This window comes from Drosophila miranda (genome assembly GCF_003369915.1).
Source record: "Drosophila miranda strain MSH22 chromosome Y unlocalized genomic scaffold, D.miranda_PacBio2.1 Contig_Y2_pilon, whole genome shotgun sequence".
Classification (NCBI taxonomy): Eukaryota; Metazoa; Arthropoda; class Insecta; order Diptera; family Drosophilidae; genus Drosophila; species Drosophila miranda.
In genome coordinates, this window is record NW_022881614.1 from 18,178,670 (window position 1) to 18,201,612 (window position 22,943).

At 49.3% G+C, this 22,943-nt stretch overlaps 1 protein-coding gene and 1 pseudogene across 1 annotated transcript; one reads left to right on the forward strand and one right to left on the reverse strand.

Annotated features, from left to right (window-relative positions):
• The first annotated feature begins 9,714 nt into the window (after positions 1–9,714).
• Positions 9,715–16,863, forward strand: LOC117193203 (annotated as a pseudogene).
• On the reverse strand, positions 10,959–11,660 carry LOC117193204 (protein mago nashi). Its single transcript, XM_033397954.1, has 2 exons — positions 11,385–11,660; positions 10,959–11,320 (listed from the first exon to the last, which is right to left on the reverse strand). The coding sequence occupies exons 1-2, from the start codon at positions 11,643–11,645 to the stop codon at positions 11,138–11,140; spliced, it is 444 nt and encodes a 147-aa protein (XP_033253845.1). The 5' UTR covers positions 11,646–11,660; the 3' UTR covers positions 10,959–11,137.
• Positions 16,864–22,943: the final 6,080 nt, after the last annotated feature.

Here is a 22,943-nt window from a genome sequence, read left to right on the forward strand (position 1 = left end):
GGCATTCAAGGCCAAAAGAAAAGAGCTGAAGGAGGCCATCAGAAGCAGCAAACTCAAATGCTTCAAGGAGCTCTGCGATGCGGCCGTTGCGGAACCTTTTGGTGGAGCATACAAACTAGTCATGGGGAGATTAAACAGACAGCCTATGCCCAAGGATCCGGTGCATATGAGAGAGATAGTCGGCACCCTATTTCCTAGACAACCACCCTTACAAGAGGAAGCTAGGGTAGAAGGAGCTAGCCTGAGGGACACCACCACCATCATCACTGCCAGAGAAGTACTGGAGGCCACGGGTAGGCTGAAGATCGGGAAAGCGGCAGGTCCAGATGGAGTCCCTAATGCAGCACTAAAATGCATAATTAGAGCCCATCCGGAAGCATTCGCCACAGTGTACACCCAGTGCCTATCGGAGCGGACAGTCCCACGAGCATGGAAACGGCAAAGGCTGGTTCTGATACCCAAGCCAGGCAAAGAGCTCAACGACCCATCGTCATACCGGCCGCTGTGCATGCTGGATACCATGGGCAAGATTTTCGAGAGGATGGTATGCAACCGACTGGAGGCGGAACTGGCTGAGCGCAAGCAGAGGAGCACCACTGACGCCATCGAGATGGTGACAAACCTTGCCAGGGAAGCCATGGCAGGAACGCGATGGGCTGGAGGCGACAAAAAGTACTGCCTAGTATGTACACTAGACGTACGAAACGCCTTCAACTCTGCCAGCTGGAAGAGCATCCTAGAGGCCCTGACCAGGAGGGGTATATCTGAGCAAATCACACGGACTCTGCGAAGCTATTTCACGGACCGCGTCCTGATCTACGACACGGAAGAAGGAGCAGAACATCACCAAATCACCGGAGGCGTCCCACAGGGCTCGGTCCTAGGGCCGATACTGTGGAACGTGATGTATGACGATATCCTGCGGCTTACATTACCGGAAGGGTGCACCCTGGTGGGCTTCGCCGACATAGCACTGGTGACAGTGCTGCTAATGAGCAGCAGAAAAAAGGTCGAGCAGGCATGCGTGAGAGTCGGTAGCACGATCATCAGGACCAAGCCTGCGCTAAAGTACCTAGGGGTAATGATGGACCAGAGGCTGAACTTCAAGGCCCACCTGGAATACGCCAGCGCAAAAGCGACTGCAGCAACGGCGGCCATAAGCAGGATAATGGCCAATACAGGGGGACCACGTCAGCGTAGCAGGCAGCTCATCGCTGGGGTGGTCACCTCCATAATCTTATATGGATCAGCAGTGTGGGCACCAGCAATGATGGTTTCCACATACAGCAGAGACTGCAGAAGCGCATACCGACGCTGTGCCCTGAGGGTTACATGCTGCTTCCGGACGGTGTCTGAAGACGCCGCACTTATTGTGGCAGGCATGGTCCCACTGGATCTCCTGGCAGCTGAGCGGCAGAGCGGAGTGGAGGTAGCCAGCGAGCGCACTATAGCCCAGTGGCAACGGCGCTGGGACGAAGCGGCAAAAGGGAGGTGGACCAGACGTCTCCTTCCCCAGCTTAGCCCATGGCTGCGAAGAAGGCACGGCCAAATGGACCATTATTTGGGCCAACTGCTGACGGGGCATGGCTGCTTCAAGCAGTACCTGCATCGCTTTAGGCATGCTGACGACCCGTATTGCAGCTGCTGCGGGCCTGGAGTCGACGAGGATGCAGAGCACGTCTTCTTTGTATGCCCCCGCTTCTCGCAAGAACGAACGAGGCTAGGGTAGACGCTTGCAGAAGTGAGTGTGGACACCCTCACCGACCAGATGCTAGCCGATGAGCAATCTTGGAACGCGGTCGCCTACATGGCAGCAAGCGTGATCAAGGAGCTGCGCAGGCTGGAGCGAAGCCGGACAAACTAAGCCAGAAGGATGACCCCACAGCCCGCACCGCGAAGTAATGCCTAGCGGCAGTCCCGCGGGAGCGGACACACCCCCCCCCCCCCCCCCCCCTTCCCAGCCATAATTGTTATTTTATAAATATAAATTGTTTTCCCAATAAAAAAAAAAAAAAATAAATAAATATACCCGCTATAAACTATCACCTCTAGTTAAGTCTAAGGTAACAAATCCTTTCAAAAGGACGGGCGAAATTAGACAGGTAGACGAAAAACATTATGAAGAAAAGAATAGGGGTAGGAAAATAACTCATTATAAATCAAAATTCAAGAAAAAGAAGAAATCTAATAGAAGCAAATATAATAATTCCAGAGAAACCGAGGAAGTTAATGGAATCGGCGAACTTCAACACAATTAAAATCCTCATCTTCCTCATAATTACCATCGTAATGGCACAGGGCCAAAACATAGAAATAAATCCTATAAAATCCCAAAACGGATATATGATATTGAAAACTGGATCGATTAACATACCTAGCAATTACGAATACCATTATCTAACTGTTAATGTAACTAAAACCGAAGAACTATACCAAAATTTATTAATGCAAGCCACTAAATTCTAGGACATAATCCAAATAAAATATCTAGTAGACAAATTGCAAAGAGAAATGAACGGGCTAAAAATAACCAAAAGAAATAAAAGAGGCCTAATCAATATAGTAGGAACAGCCTACAAATATCTCTTTGGAATACTAGATCAGGAAGATAAAGTCGATTTGGAACAAAAAATACAAAATTTAGCCAGCCATAGCATTCAAATGAATGAACTAAATTTGGTAATAGATGCAGTTAATAGCGGAATAAACGTTATAAACAAACTTAATGAAGAAAAAGACAGGAATCAACAAATAGAAATTTTGATATTCAATCTACAACATTTCACAGAATATATCGAAGATATAGAACTAGGTATGCAATTAACTAGGCTCGGTATATTTAATCCAAAATTATTAAAACAAGACTACCTGGAACAAATAAATTCTGAGAAAATACTAAATATTAAAACCTCCACATGGCTAAAATCCGATACCAACGAAATTCTAATAATTTCCAACATTCCCAAAGACATTACAAAAGTACCAATCTATAAAATCGTTCCGTATCCAGACGAATTAAATAACATGTTAACAGATATGGCATACGACAAGTACTACATAAAAAATGAAGAAGTATTTGTTAAAGAAACTATATTGAAAACCAATGACAATTGTATAAAAGGAATTTTAATGCAAATTCCCACTAAATGTCCATATTCCAAAACTTTTCAAAACTTTCAAATAAACTTTAGTGAACCCAATATACTAATCACATGGAATCTTCCAAAAACAACGCTAAACCAGAATTGTGTAAACCAAGAAATCATAGCGGAAGGAAATACCATTATAAAAATCTACAACTGTTCAATCCAATTAAATGAATTTACAATATCAAACACAATGTTAGATTTTGCCCAGAATGTTTATGTCAACAACAACATAACTAAAATAAAACCACTGTCGTATGTCCAAACTAATGAAATAATTATGCAATACACCAAATATAGTAACCTATTACAAATAAGTCTACTAATTTCATTTGTTATAATTATATTAGTACTACTTAGTTATGTAACTGTTAAATTTAAGAAGACCTCTAAAAGAGTCACGGTTAAATGTATTAACCCTATAATAGAAGCAGAAGAGGAACCAACCTCAGCCACCGCACTTGACACCCCGTCACTATACCCGAGGGTAATCGCCTAGGGACAGGCTAATAACAAACGTTGGGGGAGTGACATATCCATAATTCCCCACATCCCATACACATTATGTTAATGTACAATTCATCCACCCCATCCACACAAGTAACAGGACCCCACTCAAGAATCAATAACTGTTTCTTCCCATACACTAAGCTAGGGCCCCCCATAATATAAACAATGGACCACATTGTTTCATCAACATTAGAATCACGCCACTCTCGAGAAATCGATTCATTAGAATCACGCCACTCATGAGGACCAATCAAAGCTAGACATAAAACCAAGGAGTATCACATTCCTAGCTCCGTCATGTAATGCAACACCGATCGCCAGCAGTGGATGCCTTTCATCAAAGCCGACGCATCCCCAAATATCGATCCAGGCACGTACGCCACCGACACGAAGATGCAGCCGAGGAAAGCAACGCCCGAAGCCAGAGTCGGGAGTTCCAAGAGAAGGGCTCATGGAAACTAGCCAGCAGCAGAGAAATCAGTTCCGTTTGAGACAAGCAGACGTAAAGTTAAGTCGGGGAATTCAACCAATCTTGTGACATAAAAAAATTAAGTACTAAAAATAAAATCTTTTTTAAAAACTAAATTTCGAGTTGCGGATATTTAACTATATATATATATATATACAAGCAAAAAAACAGGCTGTGTATATGTTTATATGCATGTATGAGACCCTTTATTGTTTAGATCTCGGGTTTCTTTGGTAAATTTGAGCTTCGATCAGCTTCGGTCGCCTCTGACTCTCCATGTCGGAGATTTATAAAAATATGTGATTGTAGTCGATAGGCAGAAGTCGTAAAGTAGTATGGAAGCAAGAAAGAGGATCAAAAGGCGCGGGCCGAAGTTTTGAAATATTTTTGTAGCAGTGACATATCACAGAAGTCTGGATCCAAAACATCGTTGCTCTAGCTCTTATAGTCTTTGAGCACTAGGCGCTGAAGGGGACGGACAGACGGACAGACGGACGGACGGACAGACAGACAGGGCTCAATCGACTCGGCTATTGATGCTGATCAAGAATATATATACTTTATGGGGTCGGAAACGATTCCTTCTGGACGTTACACACATCCACTTTTACCACAAATCTAATATACCCCAATACTCATTTTGAGTATCGGGTATAAAAAGGAACTGATGATAGAGAGCAATAGGATGATCCATGACGCAATTATACAAGGTAGTCCAGCTTTGTATTGTAATTTGAGAGTATAAATAAGACCCTGAGGAAAAGGAGTGGACCCATGAATTGCATCATGGGATGAGTATAGGTTTGCTAGCAGAATATGTTGTATGTAAACGCGACTCGCTGCGCTCAAAGCATATAAATTGTAAGAGAAAGAGCAGCACAGCTGCCCGGCCGGCTGTACATGCATAGACATGTTTTTTTTGTATTCTATTACTTTTATTATGCTTTAATACTAGTTCTTATATAAGGTTAGCAACAAGTTGTGGGGGTCTGGGACTGTGGTTTGTTGGTGGGGTAATGGGGCGTAGCTATGCGGTACGGCCGCAAAGCATTGCTTCGCACAGCCGTTCCTCCTTACTCCTCCGACACTTTCCTTTCCCTCTCCGCTCTCCGTAGTTCCCGCATTATAGTGGCGGCGAACCTAGTGGTGGCATCCCACGCCTTGGGATTCGCTGCCATAAGCGGCACGATCCCTCCGACGCTAATGCTGGTGACTAGCTCATCGGTGGCATTCAAAGAAGACGTGGTGAGCGTCCTCCACGATACCTCGACCACATGATGGGCACCAGTCATCCGTTTCGTGTCCAAACCGCTTCAGGTACGATCTGAAGCATCCGTGGCCGCTCAGCATCTGAGTGAGGTGGAAGTCCACCTGTCCGTGCTTCCTCTCCAACCACAGCTTGATATCCGGAATCAGCTGGTGGGTCCAGCGTCCTTTAGTCGAGGAATCCCACTTCATCTGCCACCTCCTGACGGTCTCGTACCGGGGTGATTCTCTCTCGACTCCGGTGGGAGGATTGTGGGTGTCCCTGCGGTATAGCTCGTACGCCTCGGCCCTTTCCCTCGCTCGCTCTGCTATTGGGACTAGTCCCGCGATGACCAGTGCTGCGTCGTCAGATATGGTTCTAAACGCGCAGGCGATCCTGATGGCACATAAGCGGTGCTTTGCTTCGACTCCTCGCATATAGCTCGGCACCTTCGTCGCTTTGGACCACACTGCAACAGCATACAGGAGCTGAGAGGAGACGACGCTGGTGATCAGCTTCCTCCTTGCTTGCTTTGGCCCCTGGTGTTGAGCAGGATTCGCGAGAGTGCTCGGCAAGTCTGTGCGGCCTTTGTGTTGGCGTACTCCAAGTGCTCTCTAAATAAAAGCCTAGTGTCCAGCATTACTCCTAGGTATTTAAGAGCCCTTTGCGATGTAATGTCGTGTCCGCCGACCGACACTCGGGCCGTCTCCACCTTCTTCCTGCTGCTAATCAGAACAGCCTCGGTCTTGTGGGCCGCCAGCTGTAATCCCGCTATGGCGAGCCACGTCTCCACGGCACGGATTGCCACGTTTGCAGCTGCTTCAACTGCTGCAAGGTCCTTGGCTACCACTACGATTGCGACGTCATCGGCAAACCCGACGACCGTCGTGCCCTCGGGAAGGTTCAGTCGCAGAACTCCATCATACATCGTATTCCACAGGAGCGGCCCCAGCACCGACCCCTGCGGACTCCAGCAGTCACTCTATATGATCTTATCCCTTCGCTCGTCTCGTACAGCAGCACCCTCTCACTGAGGTAGCTGTCCACTATTCTCAGGAGGTATTCCGGGATCCGTAGCCTCCATAGGGCTTCCATCGTTTTACCCCAGTCCGCAGAGTTGAAAGCGTTTTTTATATCCATGGTAACCAGCAGGCAGTACTGCTTTTGGCCCGCTCTCCAGCGGGTCCCACTTATTGCATTCTCCGCTATGTTGGTGACTATGCCAATGGCATCCAGGGTTGATCTGCCTTTCCGGAAGCCATACTGGTTGGGCGACAAGCCGCCGGCATCTTCAATGGCACGGCACGGCTGAGCCTACGTGCAATGAGCTTTTCGCATACCTTCCCCGCGTTGTCCAGGAGACAAGTTGGTCTGTACGAGGAAGGCTCGCCTGGTGGTTTTCCTGGCTTGTTGAGCAGCAGTAGCTTTTGAATCTTCCACCTATCGGGGAAGGTACCTTCTAGCAGACACTTATTGAAGACCTCGGCGAAGGCGGATGGCTGTAGTGCCAATGCCAGTTTTAAAGCCCTATTTGGGATTGCATCCGGGCCTGGGGCTTTTTTGCTGGGCAGGCTCCTACCGGCTTCCAGGATCTCCGCTTCCGTGATCATTTCGATGCCCGTGATCGGTGCGTCGCTTTCTAAGGGTGCTGGGGTCCGTTGGCGCCTTGCTCCCGGCACTTAGCCGCTTCATAACGATGTTGTAAGCCCTGCCCCAGTGGTCTTGTTCCGCTGTGTCGCAGAGCTGGAGAAAGAATTGCCGCTTGCTGCTCCGAATTGCATGCTTCAGTGCCTTCCTGGCGGTCCTATACTCCTCATGCGATGTGACGAACCGAGTCTTGTGTCGCGCTCTCTGCATAGCTCGTCTGGCCCTTAGACACGTTGTCCGGAGCCTGTCGATGTCGGCGTTCCACCACACGATTGGCTCGTGGTGCCGCATGAATGGCTTCCGCTGTCTCATGCTCCTGTCACAGGCCCCCTCCATTCGCAAGGCGAGCTGGTTGGCCGATTCGTTGGCACTTGTGTCCCCGAGGGCCTCCCACGTCTCGAGGCTTCTAGCCAGAGCGCTGGTGTTGAGCGTGTCCACGATGTAGGCTTTGCTCCTCGCGCTTGATCTGCTGGGTCTGGGGCGTTCGCCAATGGTGCATACTATGGCTTCGTGGTCGCTACCGGTGTACCCGTCTCCTATTCGCCACCTTGCATTGCGCAGCTGCGAAGGGCTCGCGAACGTTAGGTCAATGATTGACCCAGCGCTACCCCTGCAGAAGGTTTGCTGGGAGCCCTCGTTCAGCAGCGCTGGTCTAGCGATGCTAAAGTTTCTAGCAGGATTCGGCCTCTTGCGTTGGTGACTTGACAGCCCCACTCGTGTGCCCACGCGTTGAAGTCCCCGGCGATTAGGACTGCCCCGCGGTTTCTTGCGTCTTCAGCTAGTTCCTCAATGATTCGGGCGAAGGACTCGAGGGGTAGACTGGGCGCTAGGTAGCAGCTGTATACCCATAGGTTGCCAGCTCTCGCGCGCACAAATCCGTCTCCTGCCAGCACATTGCTGAGTTTGCAGGGATCGCCTCCACATGCCCACAGGGATGCCTTCCCTGTTCTGTCGGTCGCCCAGGATTCGTTGTCACCTGATTTGTACGACTCGCTGAGGATGGCCAGGTCCGATTTGAGTTCTCTCACCGTCTGCAGGAGCAGGTCCTGTGCGGCCCTACAGTGATTCAGATTGAGCTGGATCACTTCCATCCTCTTGTTCCGGCTACCTCTCCTAGCTTCGAGAAGGGACACTGCCGGCTTCCCGATTGATGGCCTCTGTCCTCTCGGCCTCTCCCGGCGCAGACGAAGCAGGTTGCCTTGTTTGGACAGTCTGCTATCTTGTGACCATTGACGCCGCAGCGAATGCAGCACCCAGTTCGGTCCACTGCACTATGGCAGTTTGGCGCAATGTGCCCAATTTCCAAGCACTTGTAGCACCTAGGCTGCGAGTCCGTCTCCTTGATCTTACATACCGTCCATCCCACCTTGACCTTGCCCTTGCCGAGGACCACTTGAGCATCCTTGCTCGGCAGTCCAATTACGGCAGTCTGGGTGTCCCGGTATGATGGGCGTAGGCTTCTCACATTCAACGAGTCGGCTTTGATGGCAAATTGTTCCGCTAAGGCCTTGACAAGGTCCTCCGCGGTTACTAGCGGGTCCAGGTCGCTGATCGCTAGCACCCTCGTCCTCGTGTCTTCGGAAAGGGCTCGTACCTCCGCTACTCCATCCAGTACCGATTCGAGGCTCTCCTTAATCCTTGTTGCGCTTTCTTTATCGCCTCTGTTCAGCTCAAGGAGCAGGTTACCATTTGCGGTACGGCGGACCTTGTTGACGCTCGTACTCAGGTCCTGAAGCTGACCGTCTTCTCTCCGGGTAACCAGGGCCAGCACCTCGCTGTAGGTTTTTCCTTTCGCCTCGACGACCACGGCGTCCGGGCGGTGAGGTTTCCTAGCCGGCTTCTTGGCTGCCCTCGTCTTCTTGGCCACCTCCCTCCATCCGCTGACCGGAATCTCGGGGCTCTTAGTCTGGCTCATAACGCTGGGCGTCGCCACGTCTTATTGTGGCGGCAACGGGGCTTTCTTCTGCTGCCTCCTGGTTGCGTTGGCGCCTTTTGGCTGCCTTGGGCGGGTGGGGGGAGGGGGGGGGGGCCGGATCCACCAGTGGCTGGCTTAGCCTACGCCACGGCTCCGTTTGCGCCGCGGCATCCTTCTTCCAGACTGTCGTTGTCTGCTGCTCTTTGTCCATGCTCTTGCTCTTGGTGCTCTGTGAGCATTTTGAGCACAGGACTGCGGCGTCGAGGCCTTCCTGCCTGGCGCTTCTGCCCGCTGCTGATGCTTGGCTTGCTTCATTGATGCTCGTGTGAAGCTCCTTCATTCGCACGAACATGTTTCTCGTCGCCATGTTGATGTGGCGCGTATTCTTATCCATCATTCTGCTATGGACTTCATCCAAGATATTTCCCAGCTCTTGGAGGTTTTCGAGGCAGGTTTCCTCCTGGCAGGCCTTACTTCTCTTAGGCGGCGTTTTTCTTTGCAAACTCTCTGGGCTGGCTGGGTCCCGTACCCTCTTAGGGGTCTCCCGGGCGTCCGGGTCCATGCTCTGTAACTCTGCTCCTGGAGCTGACGCAGCTGCTGGCGATCGGGCGAGCTTGCTGCCTTTCATGAAAGCCAGGTTTTCGTCCTCTTTCATTCCTTTGCTCGATGTTCCAGTTAATTCTGGGTCGATTTTAATTTCAAATTTCGCTTGGCGCGAAACTCTGCTCCGGCACTCCGGCAGCCCTGTTCCGTACGAGGCTGTCCGGCAACACCGTCCGAGCTGCCACCCTGCGCGATCACCTGACTGGCAGCTCAGTGATCAGCTGCTGAGTGGGAGGCTCCCGGCGAGAACCGTAAACAGAAAAAGAAAGAAAAATTTGAGTGAGAAAATTGTTTTGCTTCAACTCCACCAACAATGTGTATAGCCAAAGGTATATACAATACCAAGATGTTGCATGAGCGACCAAAAAGCTGTTCTATGGCGGGTCCTAAAATTAGGACCCAAAAGGCACGAGGGAGCGCGCGGGGTTTCAATTCCCTTTTCGCCGGTACTTCGTCTCTACCGCGACCCCGCTGCCCATCGGTTTCGTCTGTTCGGCAATGCCTTCACCGTCGAAGCGGTGGTCGCGGATCGCCGATGTCTTTGGAGCGGCACAGTGGGACCTTTGGCCGTCTCAGCTTGCTAAATTAGTTAGTTAGTCAATAAATATTTGCACACTGAAAAAATTTTAAACTTTGAGTGCTTATATCTCCTAAACTAAAACTATCTTGAAAATTCGATTGGAAAATTCTCTATTAGATGCGTACATTAAATTTATCTAAAGCACTCATACAATTTTTTTACTATTTCGGCTGAGTCCCCACTGTGCCGCGCCAAAGACATCAGCGACCACGCTGCCCTACGGTTTCGGCACGCAGCACTGACATGCTTTCAGTGCGCTTGTGTGTGAAGCTAAAAGCCGTATATGCTGCGGGCGAAACCGGTTTATGGCCGTGCCGACCAAGGACATACACACATATACACAACTACAACTGGGTTGGCTCGAGCTCGTGCTGACCGAGGCATTGACGAAGCCGAGTAGCACTTCGGAGGCGAAGGTAGCGTAAAAGAGAATTGAAGTACTAGCCCCGCGCGCCCGTACCAAGAAGCGTCAAACGAAAATTGAAAAAGCATTTGTTCCTCATGCAACATCTTGGTATTGTATAGTCTTTGGTATAGCGGAAGGCGCCAAACAAGAGTTCACCCCTCTCCCCCTCCTGCACGGAGCGCACTGGATATGCCCCTGCAACAGAACGGGTGGTCGGCGAGGGCCGATTTCATACGCAGTACGTACCGGTGCTTCAGTGACCTGCTCTTAACAGCATTCCTTTCAGTTGCCAGGCGTGTCGCGGATTTTGTTTGCCGGAAAACTTGGAGCTCGTGATAAACACAACCGCACTTGGAAAACACTCAAACGAGAGATCATGATCATGATGTCATTTCCTAGTCCCCTAAAAAAGCCATTTCCTAGAAACAAACGTACGTTTATTTTATGGTCATTTATTCGTTACACAGACACCACTTCATTCAGTTATCCAGAGCGTTCTCCAAACTGTACACAAATGTTGTACTAAAAGTAGAGGAGCATTAGGGCTAATACAAGTAAAATAATGCGTCTGTTTAAATAGACTTATGCGTAAAATCGAATATGAGGGTGGGCAGCTTATATGGGCTTGATCTTGAAGTGCAGGCCGATGAGCGAGAAGACCAAACACTTGAGATCTTGCACCAGATAATAGAAGCAGCGCAAGCCCTCAGGGTCCTTTGATCGATTCACGTCCACCAATGAGCCAGTTTTTGAGGTAGTAAACGAGATGTGCTCGTCGCCAATCACAATCTCCAGTTCCTGAAAAACGACGGGACGAGGTAAATACACTTTCACTGGCAGTCATTCAGGTTGTGGCACTTACCTGACGACCCACGCGATCTGGTGGCGGCCAGGGCAAATCGTCTTCCTGCATTATCTCAGAGTCAATTATGATGCGTTTCAGCTCTTCCATGACGGACTGGTGCACAAACGCTTCTTTGCGGATCATAGTGTCGTTTTTGTAGTTGGAATTGTTGGCGTAGCGCAGCTTGCCGTCCGGCCGGAACTCGAACTCGAGAAACTCGTGTCCAAACTTGCCCTTGTGTCCAACGTAATAGCGCAAATAGAAATCCTCGGAAGACATGATGGTACTACAACTGTATCTGTGACGCCAGTCGCGTTTTTAGGGTTGTTCACAGCCGATAGGTGGTAATATTGGTCGGAATGATGGTGTTATGACATTAGACTGCGGCAACTTTGATGCGAAGAGATAAAATGCAAGACAAAGCGTAAAATTAGCCGTCTCTAGATGATTATTTCAGCTAAGTCAAAGAACTGAAGCACTTTTTGTGATAAAATAATGTTTTGCAACACACACAGCCAGCAAGCCAGCCAAATTCGATGTGAAAAGTGTAACCTGTTTTCTCTCGCTGTTACTGCATGCTCTTCCCCAAAGAATATCCCACTTGTTGCAGCTAGTCAGTTGGCAGTCAGTCTAGTGTCATACGCCCATTAGCAAAGTCTAGTGTCATATGGCCATGAATGGCAGAAATGGAAGAAGCAGCATGTCATCGGCATTGATACCTCAACAACAAAACAAGGCGCCGCTGGGACTCCGTTGTTGTAATGGCGTCTCGATTTCCTTGTCCACGTCAAAGCGCATGGGAGAGGACATGTGGCAGGCTCTCGAGCGCCAGCTCCATGGCGTATCTCGGTCAAAGTAATTTTACAAAAACAAAAACATCCATTAATTTCAGCAGAGAGCCGGAGAGCGCAGCGAGAGCGATAGAGAAAGCCCCGAAGTGAAAGTGCAAGGATATCAGAGCTCATTCGCCGTAATTGGCGGGAAACAAGAGCACGTGCAACACCATCCTGGCCGTCGTCCTTCGGGAAAACTCGGTCGTGCAACAAAGTTGCGCTCAGCTGCGACTCCAAAGCCTTCTCTCTTTACGAGCGCTTACTTCGGTGGTGGTTTGTTTTGACTGTCCGCCTCGGAAATCGATGACATTGAGCGCAACATTGTTGTATGCCTCTCTATGTTGCATCCACTCCCCATCTTCATTTACATCCGCCTCAGCATGCCGATGTGCCTCGCCTAGTAACGCTCACGTTCTGGCTCCTCCTCCGCCTTCCATAATATGTAAAACACAAACAAAACTCTCTCCGACTCTCGCTCGCTGCCTGCAATTTTGCATCGCTCTCTTTGGCCGTCTCTCTCCGTCCGTATATGCCGGCCCGCTCTGGTCTCCGTCTCCGTCTCCGGGTGTTCCAGCGGCCGAGTCGCTGCCTCCATTTACAACTTTGTTAACTTCTGGCCTTTTGTGTGTGCAGTTGGTATCGAGGACAGTAACCGGGACGAAGTTACTTTGTTGCGCGCTAATTGATTTTTCCACAATCAGTTTTTGCTTCCTTGTAAAACCAGCAAGTGGCCATAAAAAGCCGGAAGAAAGTGTGCCATTAAAAGCGACCTTTGAATAGAAGCCAAAAGGTGTGTAGATTCAAGGGGACTATAAAGATGAGATTTGTGTGAACGTAAGAAAAGTATTTTGGTATGTATCTATGATTCTGGGACATATGTATTCGTATATAAGTACATCTGTTCGTGTATACGACGTACATGTTACTGCAAAAAGTAACTGGAGTATGTATATAATAGAATCAGGAGATATACCATGTACCTATCCCTGGGGAATTATATCAAAGTATACTTTTAAGAGTGTCTTCCTATAGGGAAATCTTATATGTAGATATGGGAACGGAACCCTTTCTAAAGATAGTATTTAATACAAGCACAACTCTAGATAACTGAGATAGAAGCTATCAATTTTCTAACTAATTTCCTCCATTTGTATACCATATTTCCAGGCCATGTAGACAACCCCGAAACCCTTCCATAGTACAATCAGGAAAAGCCCTACATGCAACATTCCATCGAATGAATAAGGAATTATGGATACATGAAACGTTTCACGATTTCACGAAGTAACGCGAAGTCAACATGTCAATGAACCCCAACCCCAGCACCAGTCCGCAGAGGCCACTAGTTCAGCCAGCAGCAGCCTTTGCTATACCATGCAACCGTAACCGGGAGAGAGAGGTGGTGGTTAGAGGTAGCTCCTCGCAGCGGAATCTGCTCGAGTTTGTGTGCATCTGCGTTGCGTGCATCGCCTGTTATTACAACAGCACCCAGTGCGGGCTCGTGTTCGACGACATCAGTGCGATAAGGGATAACAAGGACCTGCGGCCCCACACGCCACTGCGTAATGTGTTCCTTAACGATTTTTGGGGCACGCCGATGCGCAAAGAGCAGTCCCACAAGTCCTACCGACCGCTCACAGTGCTGACGTTCCGCTTCAACTACTTGCTGCATGCACTGGAGCCGTTTGGCTACCATCTCGTCAACCTGCTGCTGCACTTGCTGGTCTGCCTGCTGTGGCGTCGGGTCTGCCGGCTGCTGCTCCGGCAGTGTGCGGCCGTAGGCAGTAATGCACCGTCGTCCTCGCTCAACACATGCGCCTTTGTTGCCTCGCTGCTCTTTGCCATTCACCCGGTGCACACGGAGGCCGTTACTGGCGTCGTCGGCCGCGCTGAATTGCTCTCTTCCATCTGCTTCCTGGCCGCCTTTCTCAGCTACGCGAAGTTCGTCGGCGATTCCGGCTGCACTCGGCGCACCAATTGGCTGGGACTGTTCTTCTGCTTTGGCAGTTGCCTTTCGGCATCCATGCTGTGCAAGGAGCAGGGAATCACCATTGCCGGAATATGCGTCGTATACGAGCTGTTCGTCGTGCATCAACTGCGTCCGCTGCACTTGTGCAACTTTGTGCTGCGCTTCTTTGAGGAGCAGCCCGAGCAGCAGTCCCCTAAGCTGGGGAGTGTGTCGGGCGCTCGTCGCTGGTCGTCGTCGACTCTGTGGAAACGCTTGTTCTTCCTGGCCGGCATCACGGTGGCCCTTTTGGCAGGGCGTGTCTATGTGATGGGCTCACAGCTGCCCCTTTTCACGCGCTTCGACAATCCAGCTTCGGCGGCAGATACGCCCGAACGTCAGCTCACCTACGGCTACCTCATCTACCTAAATTGCTGGCTTCTCCTGTGCCCCTCTCTGCTCTGCTGTGACTGGACCATGGGTGCGTGCAATACCTCATTAAAAAGATTGTCTTATTAACTGATTCCATTTCAGGCACTGTTCCGCTGCTGGAGGGATTCTCGGATGCTAGCAACGTGACCACTCTGTGCACCTTCCTGGCCCTGGGAGCGCTGGTGGCCAAAGCCTGCTTCACCCGCAATCTGGCCCAATCACGGACGCTGCTCATGTGCCTCGGGTGGATGGTGCTGCCCTTTCTGCCGGCCTCCAATCTGTTCTTCCCGGTCGGTTTTGTGGTGGCCGAACGCATTCTGTATATGCCATCGATGGGCTACTGCCTGCTGGTGGCCTACGGCTTCGAGCAGCTGCAGCGACGTTGGTGCCTCAAATGGAGAATCGTGGGCAGGTGGCACTCGGTGTTTTACTGCTCTCCCACGCCCTGAAGACCCATCAACGCAATCGGGACTGGCGGACGGAGTACTCTCTGTTCATGTCCGGCGTGCACGTGAATCAGCGCAATGCCAAGCTGTACAACAATGTGGGACACGCCCTGGAGAACGAGGGAGGGTACGAGGAGGCCCTGCTCTACTTTCAGGAGGCGGTGCGCATTCAAACGGACGATATTGGTGCCCACATCAATGTTGGGCGCACGTTAAATAACCTCAAGCGGTACGCAGAGGCAGAGCAGGCTTACGTGAAGGCCAAGGCTCTCTTTCCGCAGGCCAAGCCTGGAGTCAGCTATCATGCACGCATAGCCCCCAATCATTTAAATGTTTTCATCAACCTAGCGAATCTCATAGCCAAGAACCAGACACGGCTCGAGGAGGCCGACCATCTCTACCGCCAGGCCATCAGCATGAGGCGTGATTACGTTCAGGTGAGATTTTTTGATCGCCCTTGGACTGACAATTGTAATATACTATATACTTCGCTTCCCTGCAGGCCTACATCAACCGCGGCGGTATTCTGATGAAGCTCAATCGCACAGCCCAGGCGCAGGAGGTGTACGAGCAGGCTCTACTGTATGACAGCGAGAACGCGGACATCTACTACAACCTGGGTGTTGTCTTTCTGGAGCAGGGCAAGAGCCAGCAGGCCCAGGTGTACTTCAACAAGGCCATCGAGCTGTACCCGGAGCACGAGCAGGCGCTGCTCAACTCGGCCATTCTGTTGCAGGAGCTGGGTGGCGAGGAGGCGCGTAAGGTGTCCCGCTCGCGCCTGTACAAGGTGCTGGCCAAGGATGATCACAACGAGAAGGTCTACTTCAATTTGGGCATGCTGGCCATGGACGAGTCGAGCTTCGAAGAGGCGGAGCAGTTCTTCAAGCGAGCCATCCACGTCAAGTCGGACTTTCGCAGTGCGCTCTTCAATCTGGCCCTCCTGCTGGCGGACACGAAGCGGCCCCTGGATGCAGTGCCGTTTCTCAACCAGCTAATACGCCATCACGCCTCGCACGTCAAGGGTCTCATTCTGCTGGGAGATATCTACATCAATCATATGAAGGATCTGGATGCGGCCGAGAAGTGCTATCGCAGCATCCTTCACTACGAGCCCCAGAATACCCAGGGCCTGCACAATCTGTGCGTGGTGTTTGTCGAGCGCAAGCGGCTGGCCAAGGCGGCCGCCTGCCTGCAATATGCCCAACGACTGGCTCCCGTCGAGGACTATATTGATCGCCATCTGCAGATTGTCCATTCGAGACTGCAGAAAATCAACAAGTTACCTGAGTCGGCGCCAGAGCGGCAGCTCGCGTACGAGGACTACGACCCGCACGAGTTTAAGCTCCCCCAGGATCGCGCAAGCCCACACAAGTCTCGCAAGCGATTATAGCAAGAGCGGGTATAAGTCAGAAGAAAGATATTATATGTATAATGTATAAAGAGAAAACCGCAACTTAACCACTTTATGTTGAGTGAAAAGTATCGAATTATGTAAAGGGTTCAGAGTCTGATTAAGGATAAAAGATATCCCACGCTATTCCAGAGTACTCGCTCCCGTACTTATTAGTTATTAACAATACCATCTGAGGATATTTATAAAACTATTGTGTATTCTTTGTACACTTCCAATGTGATGGAGCCGTCAAATGAGTGAAAATAGTTATTTCTTTTGTAAATACGAATCTATGATTTCTACGATTATGTGAATGGCCTTGACAGCTGGAAATTTGCATTTGACATGCAAAAGATAAAGTAAATGTACTTAGCGATATTAACATATGTACGAGTAATAAATAAAACATTACCTAAGCTACACCAGAACTTCCACGGGTTTCTCTGAATAAAATAATATGTCAAATATGTTGTGGAGATAATGTTTTTTATCCCCAATCGGCCGACTAATTATTTCGAATTAAATAAAACTCGGCTCAGAAATAAAATTACGATATGTTCTTTTGCGTGACATCCAAATTGCAAGTGTGGCTTGCCTGCCCTTTACATTGCCGCTCCGATCGCTAAGCGCAGCTTCGCTCGGCTGACGTCGGTAGGCAGACGCAAAGCGAAGAGCGAGCTGGCAGAGAGCGTTTAGCAGGGCAAGCACGCGCAAAGCTTTAACAAACAAATGAGTGACATAGACATAAGTAACAAACAAAATAAGCGGCTGAGGGCCAAGAATTAGGTGCTATTTGGCAAGCAGCTAATCGGCTGGGTTCTGCTCCGAACATTCACCCCCCGTTGGAAGGCAAAGGCTTTCAACAGATCCATCCTGAAGGGGCAGAACCGCTATTTTTCCAACGGCCCTCTTGAAAAGGCCTCTTTGAGTGCGGATGACGGCTACTCTGATGGTTCCATCTTTTCCTGGGATGACGCTCTCAATGCGGCCAAGCGGCCACCTTAATGGTGGCAGCGTTTCCACCTTGATCATGTCGAGCGCTCCTAGCTTGATGTTTGAAGACGATGACCGCCACTTGCTCCGCTCCTGAAGAATCGAAAGATACGCCGTGCTCCATTTTCTCCAAAACGCCTGCTTCATTTGACACAGCCGCTGCCATCGACTAAGTAGGTTGACCCGGAGATGCGCCACATCTGGCTCGTCAAATGCAGTTTTCGGGGCTCCATTGAGAAAGTGGTTTGGCGTGAGCACATCTAGATCATCGGGACTTTCTGTAATTGCATAAAGCGGACGGGAATTTAACAAAGCAGAGATTTCACAAGCCAAGGTCTGAATTTCATCAAGAGTAAAAATGTAGGTCCCGACGATGCGATGAAAATGATATTTAGCTGCTTTAACAGCCGCCTCCCACAAACCCCCAAAATGAGGTGAGCGAGGGGGGATGAATTTCCAATCGATTCCACTAGAAACGCAGAGATGTGACACAGCCGACGTATGAGGATCGCTGAGGAACATTTGCCGAAGCTCCAAAAGCTCATTTTTTGCTCCTACAAAATTTGTAGCGTTGTCTGACCAGATGATTCGAGGTTTGGGACGTAGACTTATAAAGCGCCTTAATGCTGCCAGAAAGGATTCTGTAGATAGATCCCGAACGACTTCCAAATGAGTTGCTTTGGTGCTAAAGCATACGAAGACAGCGATGTAACATTTGATAGGAGGCCTGCTTCTGACTTCCGACTTGTGATAAAAGGGTCCTCAAAAATCAACGCCCATTGTGTGGAATGCTGGATTAGTCCTTACGCGATCCGCAGGCAAGTTTCCCATGATATGTTCCCTCAGCACTGGCTTCAAACGAAAGCATCTAACACATTTGCGAATGATTCCCGCAACATATTTGCGTCCACCAATAGGCCAGAATTTTTGCCGAAGCAGTCCGAGCTCCTGCGTGGAGAAACCTTTCGTGAAAGAAGATAATAATAGCGACAGTGACAGGATGTCCCTTAGGAAGCAGGATCGGGTGCTTCGCGTCGTAGTCCAATTCGGCATTTTGGAGGCGGCCTCCAACACGCAGCAATCCAAAGCTATCCAGAAATGGATTCAGTGAGGCCATCGTGCTTTTTGGGGGTAGGGCCTGTTTGCTGGCGAGGGCCCTTATCTCTTCCGAAAATTGTTGCTGCTGTATTGCCCTTATGAGCAAATGCGTACCATTTTTGATGTCGATTACAGTAAGTTGACCCTTCGACCGCGCTATGCCTTTGTCCTTGAGAATGTAGAATCGATATATGTAAGCAAAGACGCGCTGCATGGATCCGAATGAGTTTTGAAATTTGCAATCGTACGATACATCCCTTTCGTTTAAAACAACCAAAGCTGCATGACGACGTTCTGGTACATCGGTCGGCAATTGCAAGCCTGCAGGCCACTCTGAGCTCTCAAGACGCAAGAATGGTGGTCCAGAGATCCAAAGGCTGCTATCCATTAGTTCAGCGGGCGTGGATCCACGTGATATGATGTCGGCAGGATTCAACTTTGTGGGCACGTGATGCCAAGTCATTCCAGCGGTGAGCTCCTGAATCCGCTGAACTCGATTAGAAACAAATATATTAAAATTCAATGGTGATTCTCGAATCCAGGCAAGGGCTATGGACGAATCCGACCAGCAATGTATTTGGCATGGAGCTGATAATCCCTTAACTATGGTGGACACTAGTTCGGCTAATACGAGGGCTGCGGATAGCTCAAGCTTGGGGATAGTCATACTTTTCAAGGGCGCGACTCTGGATTTAGAGCATAAGAGATGACTTTGCACAATGCCAAGAGCTTCCGAACGCATGTATACACAGGCGCCATATGCTGCTTGGCTCGCATCACAAAACGCGTGCATTTCTAATCTGGCTTGCTGCCGAAGCACGTAACGTGGAAACTTAAAGTTTTTAACCATCGACAACTGCGAAGTCAGCTCAATCCAAGTAGTATGTAGATCCTGGGGCAGGCTTTCGTCCCAATTCAACTTTAGGCTTTCGTTCCATAGCGACTGCATAAATATTTTAGCTTTTGTGATGGTGGGAGAGATGAGCCTTAGAGGATCGTAGAACCTAGCTAGTGTAGACAGGACCGAACGCTTCGATATTGGGCCTGCAGCGGTTCTGACGTGAGCGAAGCTAAACAGAAGATTGTCCGTGGTGGGATCCCAAACTAGACCAAGCGCCTTGGTTACTTCAGTCCCGTCATGAAAGGTAAGGAACTTTTCGCGATCCGCCTCCGATACGCCTTCCAAAGCAGCGGGTTCATTGGAACACCATTTACGTATGGGAAAACATCCTTTCGAAAGTAGCTCCTTTACCTGCTGACGAATCTTGATGACAGAATCAATGCTGTCCCCTCCAGATATGAGATCATCGAAATAGAAATCTCTTCGAACAACATCAGCTCCAAGCGGAAAACGCAACTCTTCATCATTTGCCAATTGATGCATAGCACGAATTGCTAAGAAAGCGGCAGGTTTGGTTCCGTAAGTAACAGTCTCCAACTTGAACACCTGAATCTCCTCCTTCGGGTCATTGCGCCATAGGATGTACTGCACGTGCGTATCGGGATGGGAAACGCGTACACAGCGGTACATTTTGCAGATATCGCCACACAAGGCGACTTTAAACGAGGGGGAACGTTGTGAATTGCTGCGGACACCGCAACTCTACAGTTATACCCGATACTAAGTCAATATGGCTCTCCTCCGGCAGACGCCGCTAATATTAAACGACACGACAAAGAATGCGTGCTAGAGAGACAGAAAATCAGTCTGAGCGTGACTTCGGGCGCTGCGTAGCCACTGCAAATTGATTTCTTGCTTTTGGCTACAAAAATGATCCTATCTGATCCTGATTCAGCAATTTGATAGATATGGTCATTATCTATGATTCTGCGTTTTTAGTTTTCTCGAATCTGCAATATTGTGGATGCAACAGATTTTCGTACTTTGTGGGGGCGGAAGGGTGTGGGGCGAAATTCTGAGATATACGTTTTATAGTGAGATCTAACAGAAGTGTGGATACAAAATTTGGTTACTCTAGCCTCCAGATTTTCGTCCTTTGCGGGGGCGGAAGGGGGTGTGGCGAAATTTGTACACGAAACGGTCAAGGTCCGATATCACAGGAGTGTGGATACCAAATTTGGTTGCTCTGGCTCTTATAGGTTCTGAGATCCTTGAACTCATATTCTGCAATTGGCAAAACCGACCATGAAACCTGTGTGTTAGAGAGAGACAGAGCGAGAAAGAATGAAATTTGTGGAGATAATGTTTTTTATCCCCAGTCGGCCGACTAATTATTTCGAATTAAATAAAACTCGGCGCAGAAATAAAATTACGATATGTTCTTTAATGCGTGACATCCAAATTGCAAGTGTGGCTTGCCTGCCCTTTACATTGCCGCTCAGATCACTAAGCGCAGCTTCGCTCGGCCGACGTCGGTAGGCAGACGCAAAGCGGAGATAGCGAAGAGCGAGCTGGCAGAGAGCGTTTAGCAGGGCAAGCAAGCGCAAAGCTTTAACAAACAAATGAGTGACATAGACATAAGTAACAAACAAAATAAGCGGCTGAGGGCCAAGAATTAGGTGCTATTTGGCAAGCAGCTAATCGGCTGGGTTCTGCTCCGAACATTCACCCCCCGTTGGAAGGCAAAGGCTTTCAACAGATCTATCCTGAAGGGGCAGAACCGCTATTTTTCCAACGGCCCTCTTGAAGATGCTTGCTTGGGCGCAGCTGGCGGCTACGCTGGGATGATCGTCGAACGCACCAATCGGCGCTTCTTTACGAAGGCGGCTTGTCGTGACTACGTCTTGATCATCGGGAACCTCTGTAATTGCATAGAATGGCAGGAAATTTGGCAATGTAGAAACTGTTGAAAGTTGAATTTCATTTGGCGTGGATATGTAGGTTTTTAATATATGGAAAAGTTCGCGCTGCAGTTCCTGATTCTCCGATCGCAGTTTTTCCACTTGCACCTGGCACTCGAGCAGCTGCTTCCTGCATTGCTGCTCTAAGTTTTGGTACTCCAGCGTTGTGGGTCGAAAATCGTCAATAGAGATGCACGAGGAATTTTCAAAAGCGGCTAAAGCTGCACGCTTATTCTCCGAGCTATCAATGCTTCCTGATACTATCCAACCAAGTTTAGTCTCCTGCAATGTTGGCAATTGGGCTGATAGTCGAATCTGTCCGACGCACATTAAATCGAAGAACAAACCAGAACCTATCAACAGATCGATACGTTGGGGCTTGGAGAAATTAGGATCAGCTAGTTTTAGATTATTCGGCATTCGCCAATCCTTTGCGTCTACGCCGAAGTTAGGCTGCATTTCCGTAATTGAGTTGGTGACAATTGCAGCGAAGGAAGCTCGATAGCTTGCGTCCTGGGATTGTACAACTATATGTACAGACTTGCTCGAAGGTAGAATGGAATCTCCGATTCCAGAGATGTGAACATAAGACGAGCGATGATCCAACTGCAACTGATCAGCCAGTCTAGATGTTACAAAGTTTGCCTGTGATGCAGAATCCAAAATGGCACGACATGGGATAAGTGCTCCATAACGATCTGTTACATGGACGAGGGCAGTAGGTAGCAACACGTTCTGGCTAGGCTGAGATTTCTGGATCGAGGGGGAGGGCTAGAACACCCGCTTGCTAGAAGCACAGTCGCGGCCTCTTGCTGGATCGATTCCTCGGCCGGTAAAGAGGAAGATGAAGCACCAGTTCCCGATGGAATGTGGAGTAGCGTGTGATGTTTGGCCTGGCAATGCCTGCAAAGTCCTGACCTGCACCTCTGCAATTCATGGCCTTTGTTGAGGCAGTTCAAACACAAGCGGCTCTTCTTTGCTTCTTTGTATCGTTCAAACGCAGAGAGATTCAGGAATGCCTGACATCTAGATATGTAATGCTCGGAGGAATTGCAATGGTTACATATGGGGTTAGGATGGTCGTTACTGGAGGTGATAAGGGTGACAGGATTGTCTTCTCCCACCTGTTGACTAGGACTTGTTGCCATGGCTGATCCCAAATTCTCCAGCATCCGACATCTCGCTTCCAAAAATGAGGCCATGCTTGACCACCGAGGCAATCCTGACGTCGGCAAGTTCTCTTCCCATTTCTCCTTTGTTTTGTGGTCCAGTTTCGTGCCTATGATGAAGATCAGCAACCCATCCGAAATCTCCTGCGGGGTCGCCAAGGTCTGAAGTGCACGCAAGTGCGAATTGATTTTGTCGCTGAGCGCGCGCAAGCCGATAGCTGAGCCCTTCTCCACCCCTTGCAGCCCGAAAATAGCCTTGACGTGTGCCTGAAAATGTAACAGTTTATTATCGAATCGCAACATTAGCAAATTCAACGCCTTGTCGTAATTCTCCTCAGAAAGTTCCAAGGAACGAATCGTATCCAGCGCAGCACCATCTAGACATCCACGAAGATATTGGAATTTTTCGATGATTGGTATACGATGGTCTTTGTGCACCATTGTCGAGAACATCGAGTGGAATTCT

Coding starts and splice junctions, on each gene's coding strand:
- LOC117193204 (XM_033397954.1), bottom strand. CDS start 11,645: ATGTCTTCCGAGGATTTCTATTTGCGCTATTACGTTGGACACAAGGGC. Junction 11,321..11,384: donor CAGATCGCGTGGGTCGTCAG/GTAAGTGCCACA, acceptor GTCGTTTTTCAG/GAACTGGAGATTGTGATTGG.